Source organism: Trichechus manatus, unplaced genomic scaffold, assembly GCF_000243295.1.
Source record: "Trichechus manatus latirostris isolate Lorelei unplaced genomic scaffold, TriManLat1.0 scaffold00006, whole genome shotgun sequence".
Taxonomy (NCBI): Eukaryota; Metazoa; Chordata; class Mammalia; order Sirenia; family Trichechidae; genus Trichechus; species Trichechus manatus.
The window spans coordinates 21,709,170-21,726,334 of record NW_004443942.1 but is presented as its reverse complement, the minus strand read 5'-3'; the positions used below and the strand labels follow the sequence as shown (position 1 = coordinate 21,726,334).

Sequence of the window (17,165 nt, the reverse complement as noted above, 5' to 3'; positions counted from 1 at the left end):
TTAGAAAAAAACTGTAAAATACTTAGTACACTGTAATTTCTAACATTAGAAACACTGACAACTAAGGTGTTTTATTTCACTGTAAAAACACTAATCAAGAGTAGTGTAAACATGCTTGCTTTCGTTTTGTCGAATAGCTTATGATACTAAGTGAGCATCTTTTGTACACTTTGGCAAATTTTCATACTCCTTTTAAGTTTGGATCAACTTCTGACATTTCTTTGCGCTTTCAATGTTGTAAAATATCCCCAAGAGTTCCTTTAACATGACTTTTTTTCTGGCATCACTTCCTCTGGTGCATATTCATCCTTTTCATCATAACTATTTTCCTAATTTATGTTGATAAATTTGTCTTCACTGAGTTCCTCTGGCTGCACATTGAGAGTGTGGCTCTAGATATCTGGCTACATGTCTAGAGTCTCTAGAACAGCAGCAGTGTCAACATTCTCATGATCAGCTGTTTCTTTTATAGCTCTACTCATGTTTGCTTCATGTTTCCCTTACAGTGTTATCACTTTTCATTTCTTTGCTGCACCATATATGTTGGCCAATTTTCTCTTTCAATTATCCATTTTTGTAAAGTGTCACACTCACCCTTTGCTATGTGTGAACTGAACAACGGATGTGCAGTGACCAATCACTGAAAGAGTTTAGAAGTGATGTGATCACTGCTTATAATGTGTATCTGTTACTTATTTAGTGATCTGTGGACTGAAGAGTTAGTAGGGAAATGTGTACTTTATGCAAACTACTCACAGATAATATACTGTGGTAACTGAAATTTGAACACTGTTGTTATTTAACTAAAGTGTGATAACTGAAATTTGTGCATATTGGAACCGTGCAAATCGAGGACTGCCTGTACCCTGCACTCTACTTGTTTACATTGACCCATTGACCCAGACAGTTTAGCTTAAAGCAGACTGCCCATCTAAATTTAAATCAAATAATGCATCTGAAAGCACCCCTAATGCAATATTTGTGCACTTCGAGGTGCTTTTCAAATCTGTTATTGGCAATAGAGTTTAAAATATTAGTATAGCTTTAGAATTACAGAATTTTATAATAGAGAAAGGACCTTCAAAGGACCTTATAGTTTGATACCACAAATTATCCTGCATGCTTGTTATGAATTATTTCTCCTCCTTCTATTTCAATCTGCTCATATAGCCACTTGCGGTCACAGCGGCATTCAGCTCCGCATTTGGTAGAACCACAGGCAGGACAAGCATAGAAACATCCTAAGCAATCTTCATCAAGGCAGTCGCAGAGGTCCATCCCACTGAAAATCAGGAGACCCTGGCTATCGTAGACCTTACTCTTTGCTGGTATCACTTGTCTGTAAAATAAAACACAAAAAATTACATCTCACAAATATAATACTTTTTGAATATTTAACTGAATAAGGTAATAAAAATTTTTAAGGAGATAAAATATTTTGAATTAGAGGTGAGGACCTGTTGGAACGGTCCGTAACTAACCAGGCTCAAGGCTACTATACAATTACCGTGTGAGAAGATGAGATCTAACTCTAAGTGTTAAGACAAAGCCAAAAAGCTTTGAAGTCCATTTAAAAGTCAACTCAACAAAGGAATAGAAAAGGAACTTTGTCCAAAATCAAATATAGTTCTGTTAAAACTATTTCCCTTTACTTTTTTAAAAAAAGAATGGTTAGTTAATATTGTACATTTTATTGGCTACCAACCTCTTTAGTGCTTTGTGAACATAGTTTTATTTGTATTACATTATGCTACAGGAATTGTTTTTATACCACAATTAATCTGTTTCTTGTTCTTTAATGGACTCTAGTAAATTTGGTCTAAAAATACTTAAATGACTCAGTGGAAAACCTTAACAGATGGAATTAATGGCATATGTAGAAATGTTGATTGTATTTAAAAATAATTCTGAATGATTCTATTAACGTTTGTCAATCTATATTTTAAAAATACTCAATCAAAAGTTATATTCTATGCAATTTAGTTCTCTCATTCATTCTATTGACTGTACCATACTGTATTTCTAGTTCAGACATTAAAAAAGGAACCTTCCACTCTCATAGAATTTACTTCATAGCTATCACTCACTGAGATATAGTAATTACATAATATCATAATGCTTTTTCAAAAAGTAAATTATTTTAATTCTAAGAAGTATGTTTCAATTCTCATGCCAAAGGCAGTGCCTTCATCACTTCACTGCCACCTTCTTAGAAACAGCTCTTCACAGAGCTGAAAGGGATGTATTAATTTTATATGAATAAAAATCAAGGCTCCCAGAGGTTCTTACTAATATCACGCCATCTAATTTAAAATATTTACCCCCAAAACTCAACACTTAAGAGAAAAAAGGGGAACAATAAAGATGTGAAGCAGCAAGCTAACATATATCTTAATTAACACATAGCCTACCTGTCTGAGCCAGCTGATGTATTTTTTGTAAACCTTCTTTTTTCTCTTTTAGCAGTTTCTGGAGCAAATTCCGTTTGCTTTCCTGGGTTTGTAAATTGTAATGACCTCAAAGCTTTAGCAGTTCTTCCCTGAATGAAGGTTAAGAAATTAAAAACTCAAACCTTGATAATAATAATAATAAAAAAAAACCCGTTGCCGATGAGTTGATTCGGACTCATCAGGCTACAAATAGTTCAATATTTTACTTATTATTAATCCAGATAAATTCTTAACCTAGAATCTTAACTACAAAGAAGGATAAAAAGTTTTAGAACCCAAGTGCAACAAAATTTAAAAGGTCTATGGATCGCATCAAAATTTATTAGTTAATTTACTGATAACATTTTCATTTTCTGATTTTAGTCTTTGGCATATTGAAGCAGAGGACAGGCAGAGTGACCACTGCAATGGCTGCTGCCAACATGGGAGAGAAGGCAGAAAACTGCTATATAACCCAACGGCACATAACTGAGGTTCCTAATAATGATCTTGAGTCCTTAACATGAAGTTCTATTACTATATATTTATGTATTTTTAAAAGAAGAGAAGTAATTTGGTTTCTAGTTCTGAAGTAGAAATACAATCTTTTTAAAACACTCTGGTAAAACAAAATTTTGGTGCCTAAGGGGTTAAGTTTGTTATTAGTGGGGACAGACACTCCACAAAAGCAAAGGACAGGTGAGGTGGAGAAGACATTTAAAGTGACAGTAATAGCAAGTACCCGGTGTAAAACTGCAGATAACACTGGATCTTGGAGATGGGCCTCTTTAATTATCTTTTAATTAGGTTTATATTTATTAATATAATTAAAAAGAGAAAATTAAGAAAAATATTTCAACAGTAAGAATTATAAAATGATTATTTTAAGTACAAATTTTGAGAAGTGCTCATTTGACATATATGTCCTCGTTCTATATACCAAAGATGGCTTTATGAAATCTTAAGTTGTTTGATATGGTTAAATCTGCATTGTTGCTGTTGTTACATGCTGTTGAGTCAATTCTGACACATCGCAACCCTATATAACAGAATGGAACTGCCCTATAGGCTGTAATCTTTATGAAAGTAGATCGCCAGTCTTTTCTCCCATTGCTGGTGGGTTCGAACCATTGACCTTTCGGTTAGTAGCTGAGTGCTTAACCATTGTGCACCAGGGCTCCTTGTAGGCAAGTGAATGATAAGCTTTTCAGTGGAAGATTAAACAATTTCTGTGGAAGACATAAAAAAAAAAAAAACTGTTGCCGTTGAGTTGATTCCGACTCACAGTGACCCGACAGGATAGAGTAGAACTGCCCCATAGGGTTTCCAAGGAGTGGCTGGTGGATCCAAACTGCCGACCTTTTGGTTAACAGCCGAGTTCTTAACCACGTGCCACCAGGGCTCCTTCCATAGAAGACAGCTATAAAATATTTATATTTTACAATGTAAAAATGTACGCTTTTTGACCACACACACGGCCTAAAATTAGCCTCAACCATGTTAAATACAAATTCAGAAGTAGAGAAGTGAAGGAAACTCGCCACCATTTAAAAAACTCACACAAGAATGGGGCAGTACCAAAGAACAAATAAAGAAAGGCTGAAACAAGAAATAATTATTACAAATCACCTCTCTGATGCTCCTTTTAAAGTAGTAATTTTCAAGTCCTTCAGAAAAGGGGGAAATTCATCCTGCTATCATATAGACTCCTGCTATATAAAATGGCACGTCTCATTGAGTTACTTTGGTATCAGAAAGAAACTAAGCTAGTTAAGTCCTGGCTTCGCCAGAATGTACAGACATCCCTAGGTGGCGCAAAGGGTTTGCACTTGACTGCTAACCTGAAGTTTGATGGTTCAAACCCACACAGCTGTATCATGAAAGAAAAGCCCTGGCAATCTGCTTCCGTTATGATTACAGCCAAGACCCTATGAGCAGTTCTACTCTGTAACATATGGAGTCGCCATGAGTGGGAATCAATTCTTTGACAACTAACAATAATCACAATGTTTGAGCATTAGGAGTTGCTTGAGTCTTAGGCATATCATGTTATTCCTTTCCCAAGCCTTCTTTTTTTTAACCACCCAATATTAACCTTGACTATATGGAAATATTTAGAAACACCATTTAAATTACTTTCACCTCCCCAACATTATAGTCACTGTTTGCTAACAAATATAATAATGTAAATATAATTTCCTTAGAGTTGAACCAAATCCTACGTTGCAGAAATCATATGGCAGAAAAAAAAAGACTAGTATACATACATCTGAATCAGGCTTTCTTCTTTGGCGGTCTTCAGAATCAACATCCACACTTCCATTGATTATCTGCGTACATTTTGGACAAAGCTTCCAACCGGGTACAAGCTGTCTTCCAAATTTTGCACTCAGGAAAGTGGCATCATCTAAGTCAATCACATGCAAATTTTTTTTGGCTAGTTTTTTGTGTATGTTAAATGGGTCACAACAGGACTTCTGTAAATCCTCAAATCTGTCAATGTAAATTTTTGCATGATGGAAACAGATTGTATTGTTTCCAGAAAGTGTCATCCCAGTTCTAAGCTGAAGTAAAAGCATATCATTTGATGACAATTCTTGCAAAGTCTTGAAGCCTGTATGACGCGTATAGTATGTTTTATGGCACTCATTTGTGGTACGAAGCTGGACTCCAACTGAACAGGGATCCATCATTCTTGAGTCTAGCAAATTTCTCCTGTTTTATTTTGCCTTGATATTTTTCTCTAGTAGCTCTCCCTAGAGAAAACATGAAACAGTCAGATATGTGCTGCAAACTTTTACCTGGGAAAGTGAAAAATCATTTGATAAAATTCAACACCTATTTAAAGAGAAACTTCTTAGCAAGCACGGAATAGAAAGGTATTAGCCAAAAGTCCACAGTAACATTATATTTAATCATAAAACATTAAAAGTACTTCCTGTAAGGGCAGAAATACATAAGATTACCTGCTATCATAGCTTCTATTTAACACCATATTCATAGGTATAGGAGTCACTTGGTGGTGCAAATAGTTAATGCACTTGGATGTTAACGAAAAGGTTGGAGGTTCGAATCCACCCAGAAGCACTTCAGAAGAAAGGCCTGGAAATCTACTTCCAAAACATCAGCCGTTGAAAATCCTATGGAGCACAGTTCTATTCTGACACATACATGGTCACCATGAGTTGGAACTGACTTAATGGTAACTAGTTTGACTTGGTTTTCTAATAGGTATAAGGATTAAAAAGGAAGAAGTGAAAAATATTTCTAAAATATGATATGAATATCTACATGGTTCAACATACGAACCATTAGAACGAGTAAGACAATTGAACAAAGATGTTTGAAATCAAATCTTACAAAGGACATAAGAGATTTTTATGGAGAAAATTATCAAACAGAAAGACAAAAAAGATGTTTTAAATAAAATCTAGAAATATAGGAAGCCTGGCTACAGTAAATATATCAATTCTCTAGAAATCCATCTATAAATTCAATACTATTCCAATTAAAATCCCATTAAGTACTTCTACCCCTTTGGAATTTGGCAAGCTGGTCTATATGAAAACAGTGAAGGTCCAAGAAAGCCAAGATAATCTTGAAAAACAATAAAGGAGGATATGCCCTATTTGATATCGATGTACTACTAAAGTTATTATAACTAAAACAGTGATATAGGTACAATATACACAAATAGATCTGTGAACAGATGAGGACTTGGTGTATGACAGCGATACATCAATTGGGAAAGGATTCAATAAAAGATACTGGTATAACTTGCTAAAAAGTCAGAATTAGATCTCTTCCTGACAAATAAAAATCAATTCCAGATGCATTAAAGAATTAAACTTGAAAAGAAAAACTATAAAAATGTTTACAAGAAAACAAAGAAGACTTTGTGACACTGGAGTAGACAAGACATTCTCAAATAAGAAAGTACATCAAAAGAAAAGATTGATACATTTGCTTACTATCTGTGAAAATTAAAAATTTCTGTACAACTCTAAAAGAGAAAAAAACAAACCACATTTCAAAAGTGTTAGGATTATTACCCCAAATACATGAAAAACTCCTGACTTCTATAAATCAATAAGAAAATGACATAGAACCTGTGGTGCAATGAATGACTTAGCATGTCCCTTCTAGCAACAGTCTTTGTAACTCCCACCAAATGACTGAATGGGACCATGCTAATAAAGTATATGGAACCCTAAAAAAGGGATTGGTCAGTTTTGCCATCCTGCTAGGCTTAAAAGAGAGCCAATTTCAGAGCAGGAGAGGATCTCACCACCACCAAGGAAGAAGGGCCAAGAGCAGAGCTTGTCCTTTGGACCTGGGATCCCTACACTGAGAAGCTCCTAGAACCAGGAGACAGAGAGAGCTGTAACATTGAAGATGGCGAGAAGCGGTGGCAGAGAAACAGCAGCAGGAGAGACTGACAGGAGATGGTACAGTGGGCTTCCTGGCCCATGGAGTGAGAAAGCTGAGTGCCTTTAGGCAGGAGGCTTCCTGGAAGAGTAAGGTGATTCTGGGCACTTATCGACAGAGCTAAAAGAGCTTTAACACTTGCCCAAGCAGGGCAGAGGCCAAGGGGCCAGAGAGAGGTGTGCTTATGGCCATGGCTGAGAAGAGGCTGTCCTGATGGAAGAACTGTATCCTGAGCGTTCCTGAACCTGAATTATAACCTGTTACTTCCCTAATAAACTCCATAACCATGAGTATTGTTTGTGAGTTCTGTGTGGCCATTGTAATGAATTACTGAACCCAGCAGAGAAGTATAGAGTGCCATGGGAGGGATGGTGGAGAGAGGAGGCATGTCTGAACTCCACCTCAGAAGAATCAGCTTTGGGCTGTTGCTCCTGATTCTCCTTTGCCTCTGTAAAGTGAGAGGTCAGATACCATCCCTAGGTATTTTTACAGGTGGTGTCAGAAGTAGGATTCTTGGCAATGGCTCCAGACTCATGGAAGCATGGGACTTTGTAAGCGAAAGAACAAAGGTGCTTGGGAAGTAAAACTTTTGATTCCTAAATGGCTACTTTCGTTGTTGTTACCTGTAAAGGATGAAAGTTATGCTGCAGCTGAGGGGAGAAAAGTCCCATCTGGAGTGGCTTGGGGCAAGCACATGACTGTTAAATGGGATGACTGATAGGGGGCCAGGGTCTTCTGGTTCCACCCAGCCTGAGACCCAAGGCTATAAATAAATGGGAAGATAGTCAAGGGTTGGAGAAGATGCAACTGGAATGATTTAAAAAGGATTTTGTGGTTAGGATTATGTGTTTAACTGAATGTAGTATGGATACTGAACAGTTCTATTACCTCGTGTTGTAAAACAGATCTACATGTATGACAGAAATGAATATTGGATATTATAGATTACAGAGAGCGTTAACTTCACCTTCAGCCAATACTTGATTGGATATGCTAAAAAGGGAACTAGGATTTGCCTAGAGAAACACAGGCTTTTGGTTTCAAACCAGTAGTCCTGAGTATAGAGTCGGGGCTTAGGTTGAAAACCTGGGTCCCACTCAGATTTTGCATTTGAAAAGACATGCAGAACCACCCAGCACTATTGAGAGACCAGAACTTTTGTATTTGAAGGAACCAAAAACCAATCTAAACCTGTTGCCCTCGAGTTGAATTTGACTTGTAGTGAACCTATAAGACAGAGCAGAACTGCCCCACAGAGTTTACAAGGAGCGGTTGATGGATTCAAACTGCCAACCTTTGAGTTAGTAGCCATAGCTCTTAACCACTGTGCCACTGGGGCTTTTGCTTTTTGAATTTCAAGCAAGCTGTTTGCTGTTGGATGCAACCAGGCAACAAAAATCAGTGCCCATCAGAAACCCCTTCCAGGACTGGAAGTTAAAAGGAGCCGGTGCATAGACAGCCCGGTATTTTCACTTTTGGTGACCACCTGGGTCCACTCATGAGTGGAAGTAGGGGAAGTACAGCAATGAAGAGACTGGCTGAGTTTGGACATGTTCCATTGGCACCTGTTGACCTAGCCCAAGGGGGTTAGGGATGAGAGAGTGTGAAGGGGCTGTCTGAAGTGCTGGGAGGTCTGTGTGAACTCTCCAGCCTAAGGTTGCTACCCATTGTGACCTAGCTTGGATGGCTAGGGATGAGCTGACCAGAACCCGACTGAATGAAGAGAAAGCCTTCTGACACCGTGAGCTGATGCAGATTGCTGTAATGTGATGACTTGCTCTGGACTGGACTTTGCTTATGGATGCAGATGCTCAAAGTTCCAACTGGAACAGAAGATTCTTCAAGACCAAGGAACACGTTTGTCTCTTCATAGTATTGGTTTGATAGGGACAGGCAATTTAAACATTGACTATCTAATTATGATTGTAAAAACTATAATTGTAAGAGCTGTTAAGTGTGAAAGAGTGGACTAAGGGGGAGGCACTGCTGGACTTGAGTACAGTGGCCAAACCTAAAGTCCCTTAACGGTTTTGCTATGCTGATACCTTGAGAGACTCAGAGCAAGAGAATAATCTTCTCTCAGTTAAATTTTATCAGAGGTCAGAAAGGGTGAGGATGAGAAGAACTACTGAAGAACCTGACCAGATCAGATGGACACCTGCAGCAGACATGAATGGCTGGTACCTGAGTAACCTCAGCCTTAGGACTCTTTTGCCCTAAGGACTGATTGTTAATGACGGTCTTGGACTGGTAAAATGATTGGGAGGCGGAAGTTAATCCTTCGAGTATGAAAGGGTCAATAGCTAAAAGGGGGTGGCCTGTGGTGCAATGAATTACTTAATATAGCCCTTCTAGTGATAGTCTTAGAAACTCCCACAAAATAATTGGGTGGGACCATGCTAATAAGGTATATAGAACCCTAACAAAGGGATTGGTCAGTTTTGCCATCCTGCTAGGCTTAAAAGAGAGCCAATTTCAGGGCAGGAGAGGATCTCACCACCACCAAGCAAGAAGGGCCAGGAGCAGAGTGTGTCCTTTGGATCTGGGCTCCCTACACTGAAAAGCTCCTAGAAACAGGAGAGAGACAGAGAGAGACAGCTGTAACACTGAAGATGGAGAGAAGCGGTGGCAGAGAAATAGGAGAGACTGGCAGGAGATGGTGCAGTGGGCTTCCTGGCCCACAGAGCAAGAAAGCTGAGTGCCTTTGGGCAGGAGGCTTGCTGGAGGAGTAGGGTGCCTCTGTCTACTTATCAGCAGAGCTAGAAGAGTTTTGTAATGCTTGCCCAAGCAGGACACAGGCCAACAGGGCCAGAGAGAGGTGCGCCCGTGGGCACAGCTGAGAAGAGCCCAACCGGATGAAGGACTGTATCCTGAGCATTCCTGAACCTGAATTGTAAACTGTTATTTCCCTAATAAACCCCATAATTGTGATTATTGTCTGTGAGTTCTAAGTGGCCACTGCAATGAATTACTGAACCCAGCAGAGAAGTAGAGAGTGCTGTGGGAGGGACGGCAGAGAGAAGAGGCATGTCTGACCTCTGCCTCATAGCAATCAGCTTTGGGCTGTTGATCTTGATTCTCCTTCCCCCCTGTGAAGTTAGAGAAGGTCAGATGCCATATCTACACCATTTTTATAGAACCCATGGATGCAAAGATGTTCAATCCCCAAGTTATCAGGAGAATGAAAATTAAATACCATTTCTTGCCCATAGCTAGAAAAAAATTTAAAAATCAGATAATCTAGTGCTGGCTAAGATGTGGCCAACTTTTACATGCTCCTTATACATTGGCTGGGGCCTTGGTGGCAAGTGGTTAAGAGCTGAGGCTGCTAACCAAAAAGGTTGGCAGTTTGAATCCACCAGCCACTCCTTGGGAACCCTATGGGGCAGTTCTACTCTGTCCTACAGAGTTGCCATGAGTCGGAATAGACTTGACGGCAATGGGTTTTTTTTTTTTTTTTTAAAACACTGGTAGGAATGTTTAGAGCACTTTTGGTAATTTCTTGCAAAATGGAAGAAGTACATACCCCAGGACTCTGCACTTTTGGTTCTAGGTGTCTGTCCTAGAGAAAAAAAATTCATATGAATACAAGTTATATATAAGGACTTTCAGTGTTCACTGTTTTTGACTGTGAAAAATAGGAAATAACCACAATTATTGTATTATTTTCCAAGTCAGCATTTCTCAGGTATCACTGTTGGGGCAGAAGTATTTACTATTAGAGTTACCAGAAAAAAATACAGAATACCCAGTTAAACTTGAACTTCAGGTAATGAATGGACAATTTTTATTTTAATAAAAAAAAATCTTTTATTTTAATTACATCCCAAATATTTCTAAAAAAAATAATTCACTGTTTACCTAAAATTTAAATTTAATGGGGTATCTATGGTTTTATTTACTAAATCTGTCAACCCTAAATTTACCATGCATTTTTTGCATCTTCCAGCAAGTAAAAGTCTTTCTTTGGTACCTGCTACACATCATGCTCTACCTCTTACCTGTTGCTAACAGAAAGCTCAAGTTATGGGACCTGCACAGTTTAAAATTAAAATGTCCTATCTGATAGAAGAACAAATGAATCAGTCTTAGAAGAAATAAACCGAAATGCTCCTTAGAAGTGAAGATGGCCAGACTTTGGTTTGCTTCCTTTGGACACGTCATTCAGGAAAGAACAATTGCCAGAAAAGGATATCATGGTTGATAAAGACGAGGGTCAACAAAAACGAGGAAAATCTTCAATGAGATGGACTGATACAATAGCTAGAACAATGGACTCAAACATACCAATGGTCATGAAGATGGCACATAACTGGGCCTGACGGTCACCATGAGTTGGAGGTGACTCGTGGGCAACTAAAATAATATCTGATAGAAAACAAGGGAATTGTCAGTTGCAGTAAAAAAAATAAAAATAAATTCTATACACTGATTGGAGCCCTGGTAGTGCAGTGGTTAAGAGCTTGGCTGCTAACCACAAGGCTGGCAGTTAGAATCCACCAGACCCTCCTCGTAAACCCTATGGGGCAGCTCTACCCTGTTCTATAGAGCCATTATGAGTCGGAATCGACTTCGGTGGCAGCGGGTTTGTTTGTTTGGGTTTTTTTTTTTTTTTTTTTTGTTTATACGCTGATTAATACTCAGTAGCACATCAGTATCCCTCACTTGAGTAAACTATCATGGTAAAACTATATCCATCTTGTTAAGGCAGTTTTATGCTTAGAGAGGTCATACATAGGTTAGCGTCCTGATATACCATTAGGCAGTCTGCTTATGCCCTGCCAAAGAAAAGTCAAGCCAGCTCAAGGAGAACAGAATTGCAGGCAGTGATTTTAAGCGGTCACTGTCTTCTGTGGATTACACCCTCTGTTTGCTACTCTGTTACACTCCTCAGTGTCCTCATTTCCAGCTCTTTCTGTCCTCCTCCCCTTACCTAACGTTCTGCAATACAGCTCCTTAGATCTGTTTCATAGCAACTTTCTTTTGCTCATTCTGGTCTGTGTTCTGCCTAGGTAGCCAACAATTAATATTTATTTTATTTTCTGTAAGTGACAGTCAAGCAACTTCATGTTACTCCTTTCACCTGTAGTCTGGTGCTATGCTCTTTCATTACCTACCTAGCTCCTTCCTTAATTAAACAGTCAGAAATGCATTCCTATTTACTGTCCAAGGAACAGCACTGGTATCAACTGCGGACTTATTAAAAATGTAGAATCTCAGGGCTGGCCCCAGTCAGAATCTACATTTTAAAAAGATCCCCAGGTTAACTCATAAGCACATTACAGTTTGAGATGCACTGCTTCAGTCAATTCAATTAAAAAGAAACTGACCACATCTTCTCTACTCTATACAGCATTAAAAAAAAAAAGTGAAGAAACACACACACAGACATGCACCTGTCCTCCAAGAAATCTGACACTAGTGAAGATGATGGGGAAAAGGGTGGTATAAGTCTGATAAAATTGGCATAGAGAAAAATAAATATCTGCTTCAATGGAAAACTGCATTGCTGGGAGCATATCCTTCTGGGTTATCACATTCTGATTATCTGGGTGCTCTATTGTCTATGTCTCAATTTTCCCCTTAGCAAGATTTCACCCTGAGATCCAGGTCTTCAAGTACTTTCAAAACTATACCTAATGAGGTAGGGTTTACAAATAATAACACCTATTTATTTCCTAGACGGGTCTCCTACGGTCTTCCAGTACGGATGTTTGGATGAACTTCACTTCTATACTTATTTTCAATTTCAAATAGCAAAAATTCTTCTCCTTAAAAAACCCCGCACTTCAGACTTTCTCCTCTCCTAGTCTAAATGGCCAGCACTTTTAGTGCCTAAATATAGTAAGCTTTGTGATTCTAAGATTAACATTTAATATTTGTATAGCACCCATGAGAGAACAAAATCAATGTAGAATAGATTTATTAGACCCCTTGTTCTACTACCTACGTAGTAAAAACAAGTATTTGCTCCTCACGTAATTTGAACACTGCCAGCTCAGAGAATTATTCAACTTTACGACTTTAGTTTCAAATGCGCTTTTAAGTATTACCTCTTGCTAGCCATTACCAACCTACAAGGTAGGTAGGCTACATGGATTGAGGAAGCTGAGAGAACACATACAAGACCACAATGTTAGCAAGTCTTCCTAATGAAATAAAATAATTTCATCTACTCCGATCACCCAAATCAGTAGCTTCAGTTATGACACACATACGACACTCATGCCTTTTGCAACGTTAACTTTTTGTGCACGTATCTTCAAACACAAACTACCCACACTAAATGTTAATGGCCATTACAGAAGGATTAAAGAGCCAAGATGATACAGTCTCAATCCTCAAAAATACTCAAACAAAGAAACAAAAAAACCAAGCCCGTTGTGGTCAAGTGATTCTGATTCATAGCGACCCTATAGGACAGAACAGAACTGCCCCACAGGGTGTCCAAGGAGCGGCTGGTGGATTCGAACTGTCGACCTTTTGGTTAGCAGCTGAGTTCTTAACCACTATGCCACCTGGGTTCCCAAGAAGACCCAGGCACAGTTTAAAAAGGTGAGGAGAATTTAAAACAAAAATGCAACCCATAATTCCATTTAAAAGATTTAAAGTGCCAGATACAGTGCTAAGCACAAACATCATCTCATTAATCATTACAACAACCTTGAGGTGAGTACTATCATCTTCCTTTATAGATGAAAAAACTGAAGCTTAGAGCAACAGTTACTGAGCCTAGTACAATGCCTGACATGAAACAGACACTCAGGTATCTGCTAAATCAAAAATCAAACCAAACCAACAAACAAAAAAACCAACACCTAATTTTATATGAGCAATCCCAAAATAAGCAAAAAGCACTACTTTCAGGTCATTTCGGGAAAAATGTAGCAAAGCCTTTAGTTTCCAAACCCCATTTTCAATTTGTCCCTACTTCTCTGTTCCTTAAAGGCTAAATAGAGCAGGAGAGGGATTTCAACAACTGAGAGGTTGTTTTCAGACCAAAAGGAATGAGCAAAGCTCCTCCTTCTGCCTTATTCTGGATGTGGCCAAAATTGCCAAACAATACTCTTAACATGACTGATGTTTAATAAGTAATTGTTAAACGGAACTGCAACCACTCTGTTTAAAAACTTTCACCTTTTCCTAGCATGGCATAACTTGTTCCAATCGCCAAATACTCCAGTTCAAATACACTACCTACCAAACCAAGTTCTTTTACACTTTATACCTTTACATTGTTTCCTCTGCTTGGAATGCCCTTGTCCCTTTCTATGACAGGAAATGTCAACTTATCCCTCAAGGTTGAGCACCAATGTCTTCACCTATCTGGTGAAGTCTTATCCAAATATTTTTGTTATAGGGTTTTTCTTCCTCTCTGTTTGCACAACACTTTCAAAGTGTTTGGAAACTTTTTATCTATCACTTCTAACTGTTGGAAGGCAAGAGTTATATGGTATTATTTTCTGTATCACTTAATGCAAACGAATAACTCCAGGGACTTCCCTTTACAGCGCCATGAAGTTCCTTTTACATAGCACTCATCACATGCTTTTTTGTTCTTTACTAGCCTTTTCCATTTATATTAAGCTCTGTGAGATCAAGGAATCGCCTGTGTCCTGCTCCCAGTGGTAGCTCTCTAGCAAAATACTGGCACTTAGCAGACACTTAACACACATTCTCTGAATAAATATATGTTCAGAAACTGCCAGAATCTCACACCAAGGAGGCCTAGTCTTCCAAAATCAATGGGACTAGGTCCCCTGGATCCTGCATTATTCCCACTACAACCTTCTAGTGGCCGCAAGCGTAACGCCCCAGTTCACACGGTCAATCAAAACGATTCAAACCACGAAATACTTCCAAAGAACACCTACTGCGTTCATGGTACCGGGATGGGAAAATGAACACTACTTGGCTAGGGCTGAGAGGATTCTGACTAAAAATAAAAACGGCAGGTATACGAGGTTCAAGGCCATAATAGCTCTCACCAAGATGTACAAGCCCAAATCATAGCTTTAAGGGCTCCAGGCCTCCCGAAGAAAGGCGACAAGCCGCAGAGGATCCAGAGGGGCAGAGCCTTGACACAAGGGGCCGCAGATGGACTGTGAGGAGGATCTGGGTGGGGCGCAGCGAGGGGAGGTTACAGAAGCCCCCCAGTGAGCAGCTAAAAATCCCCCTTATGTGTCCGGGCCTCCTCTCACACCCCTCCTCGGGGGCCTTTGTGACACCGCCCGGGCTCCCTTCCCACCCAGGGACCCGTCTCCAAGCCCGCGCTTCTTCCCCTAGCCGCCCCCAATCCCCTTCCACCTTGGCGTGAACTCTCCGTCTCCCCAGCTCAGACAGGACCAACGACCTCACAGACCAGACTTCCGGGCCGGTTTTTCAGATCATCCACACGCTACCACTGAGAGGATGGTGAGGGAGGGCTAGAGAGGCTCAGCGCTACCATAAAGAGAAACTCGGGGGAAGCCTAGAGCGGAACGAATCTGGCCTCCCCCAGGGGCGAAAAAGGCTGAGGGGCGTAAATAGGCAAATGATTCAACGCTAGGCAATAGTTGCTTCAGACGTTGACACTCTGTCACCGTCTTTTAGAGTTTAGGGATTAGATCCCTGGGGACCATCTCTTGCAAGGTAGAGGTTCGGCTAATTTGAATTGTATTTGCAAATCTCTACGTCAACTTCTGCGCTCAAATACCCCTACCCCCTGAAGGAGAGTGAAATGAGTTGAAAATCGTACCTCAAGAACAGACCCTATGTTTAAGGTCTCACGTTTTATTTCTTTCAACCAAGGGAAATATATTCCAAAATGCAAATCTCTTATTTTAAACTATAAAGATACCTCTGTTTATTGCTTCAAATCAAATGCAGTCTCCAGGAAGATGTTTGTAAATTATCTGAGGGAAGAAACAGTATCTCTCTTGTATTCCCATTGTCGGCCACAGTGTAGGCACTTATTAATTTTTAAAATGGATTTTATTCATCTAGAATCATTGAGAGCTGTTGCCTTGATTAGGTGCCGTTGAGTCAGTTCCAACTAATAGCACTCTTTGTACTACAACGAAACACTGCCCAGTCCTGGCCATCCTCACAATCATTGCTATGTTTGAACCCATTGTTGCAGCCACTGTGTCAGTCCATCTCTTGAAGGGCTTCCTCTTTTTCGCTGAGCCTCCACTTTAGCACGCATGATGGTCCCTCCTGAAAACATGTCCAAAGTAACTGTGATGAAGTCTTGCTTCTAAAGAGCATTCTGGCTGTACATTTTCCAAGATAGATGTATTCGTTCTTCTGGGAGTCCATAGTATAGTCAATATTCTTCGCAAACACCATAATTCAAAGCTACAATTCTTTGGTGTTCCTTATTCATTGTCCAGTTTTTGCATTGCATATGATGCAATTGAAAATACAATGACTTGAGTCAGACACACCTTAGTCCTCAAGGTGACATCCTTGCTTTTTAACACTTCAAAGAGGTCTTTTGCAGTAGATTTGCCCAATGCAATATGTTGTTTGATTTCTTGACTGCTGCTTCCATGAGCATTGATTGTGAATCCAAGTAAAAGGAAATCCTTGACAACTTCGATATTTTCTCCATTTATTACGCTGTTGCTTATTGGTCCAGTTGTGAGGACTTTTGTTTTCTTTATGTTGAAGTATAATTCATACTGAAGGCTGTATGTGGCCTTTGATCTTTATCAGTAAGTGCTTCATGTCCTCTTCACTTTCAGCAAGCAAGGTTGTATCATCTGCATAACCCAGGTTATTAATGCGTTTTCCTCCAATCCTGATGCCCTGTTCTTCTTCACATAGTCCAGCTTCTCGGATTATTTGCTCAGCATACAGTTTGAGTAAGTACGATGAAAGGATACGACCCTGATGCACACCTTTTCTGATTTTAAACCACACAGTATCCACTTGTTCTGTTTGAATGACTGCCTCATGGTCTATGTACCAGCAGATGGAAAATGTGCGACAGGGAAATAAGACAAGACCCAAGCTTTCTAGTTTCTACTAATCCTTACAATAAGTTGTTTTCTGGAATGAGCCTATTGTCTTCCGAACCACCTTCATGCTACTTCCCAACCACATAAGGTTTTGCTGTTCACTGTGATACACCATTCTTAGAACTGGGGAATGTGAGAAAGGCAAAAGCATAATGGATACTCCCTGCAGCTTTGTCTTCAGGAGATTGCATTGAATAGTTCTTGCTTACTCATTTTCTGTAATTAAAGCATCCTAGGAATTTTGCATTATCTTGCAGGCTACTAGCCTACTTAATATCTGTGGTTAACACTTACGACTTTCATT

The 17,165-nt window shown here is 39.4% G+C and overlaps 1 protein-coding gene across 3 annotated transcripts; it reads right to left on the bottom strand.

The window, feature by feature from the left end:
* Positions 1 to 315: 315 nt before the first annotated feature.
* ARL14EP (ADP ribosylation factor like GTPase 14 effector protein) lies at positions 316 to 15,679 on the bottom strand. 3 transcript variants are annotated; one of them, XM_023737933.1, is made up of 5 exons: positions 15,165 to 15,679; positions 10,384 to 10,419; positions 4,697 to 5,185; positions 2,412 to 2,539; positions 316 to 1,339 (listed from the first exon to the last, which is right to left on the bottom strand). In XM_023737933.1, exons 3-5 carry the CDS (start codon positions 5,120 to 5,122, stop codon positions 1,111 to 1,113), a joined length of 783 nt encoding a protein of 260 aa, XP_023593701.1. In that variant the 5' UTR covers positions 5,123 to 5,185; positions 10,384 to 10,419; positions 15,165 to 15,679; the 3' UTR covers positions 316 to 1,110. The 3 variants fall into 3 exon arrangements, with proteins under 3 accessions (XP_023593701.1, XP_023593716.1, XP_004369800.1); XM_023737948.1 differs by lacking the exon at positions 10,384 to 10,419; XM_004369743.2 differs by lacking the exon at positions 15,165 to 15,679 and having other exon boundaries at positions 10,384 to 11,016.
* Between the last annotated feature and the right edge of the window lie 1,486 nt (positions 15,680 to 17,165).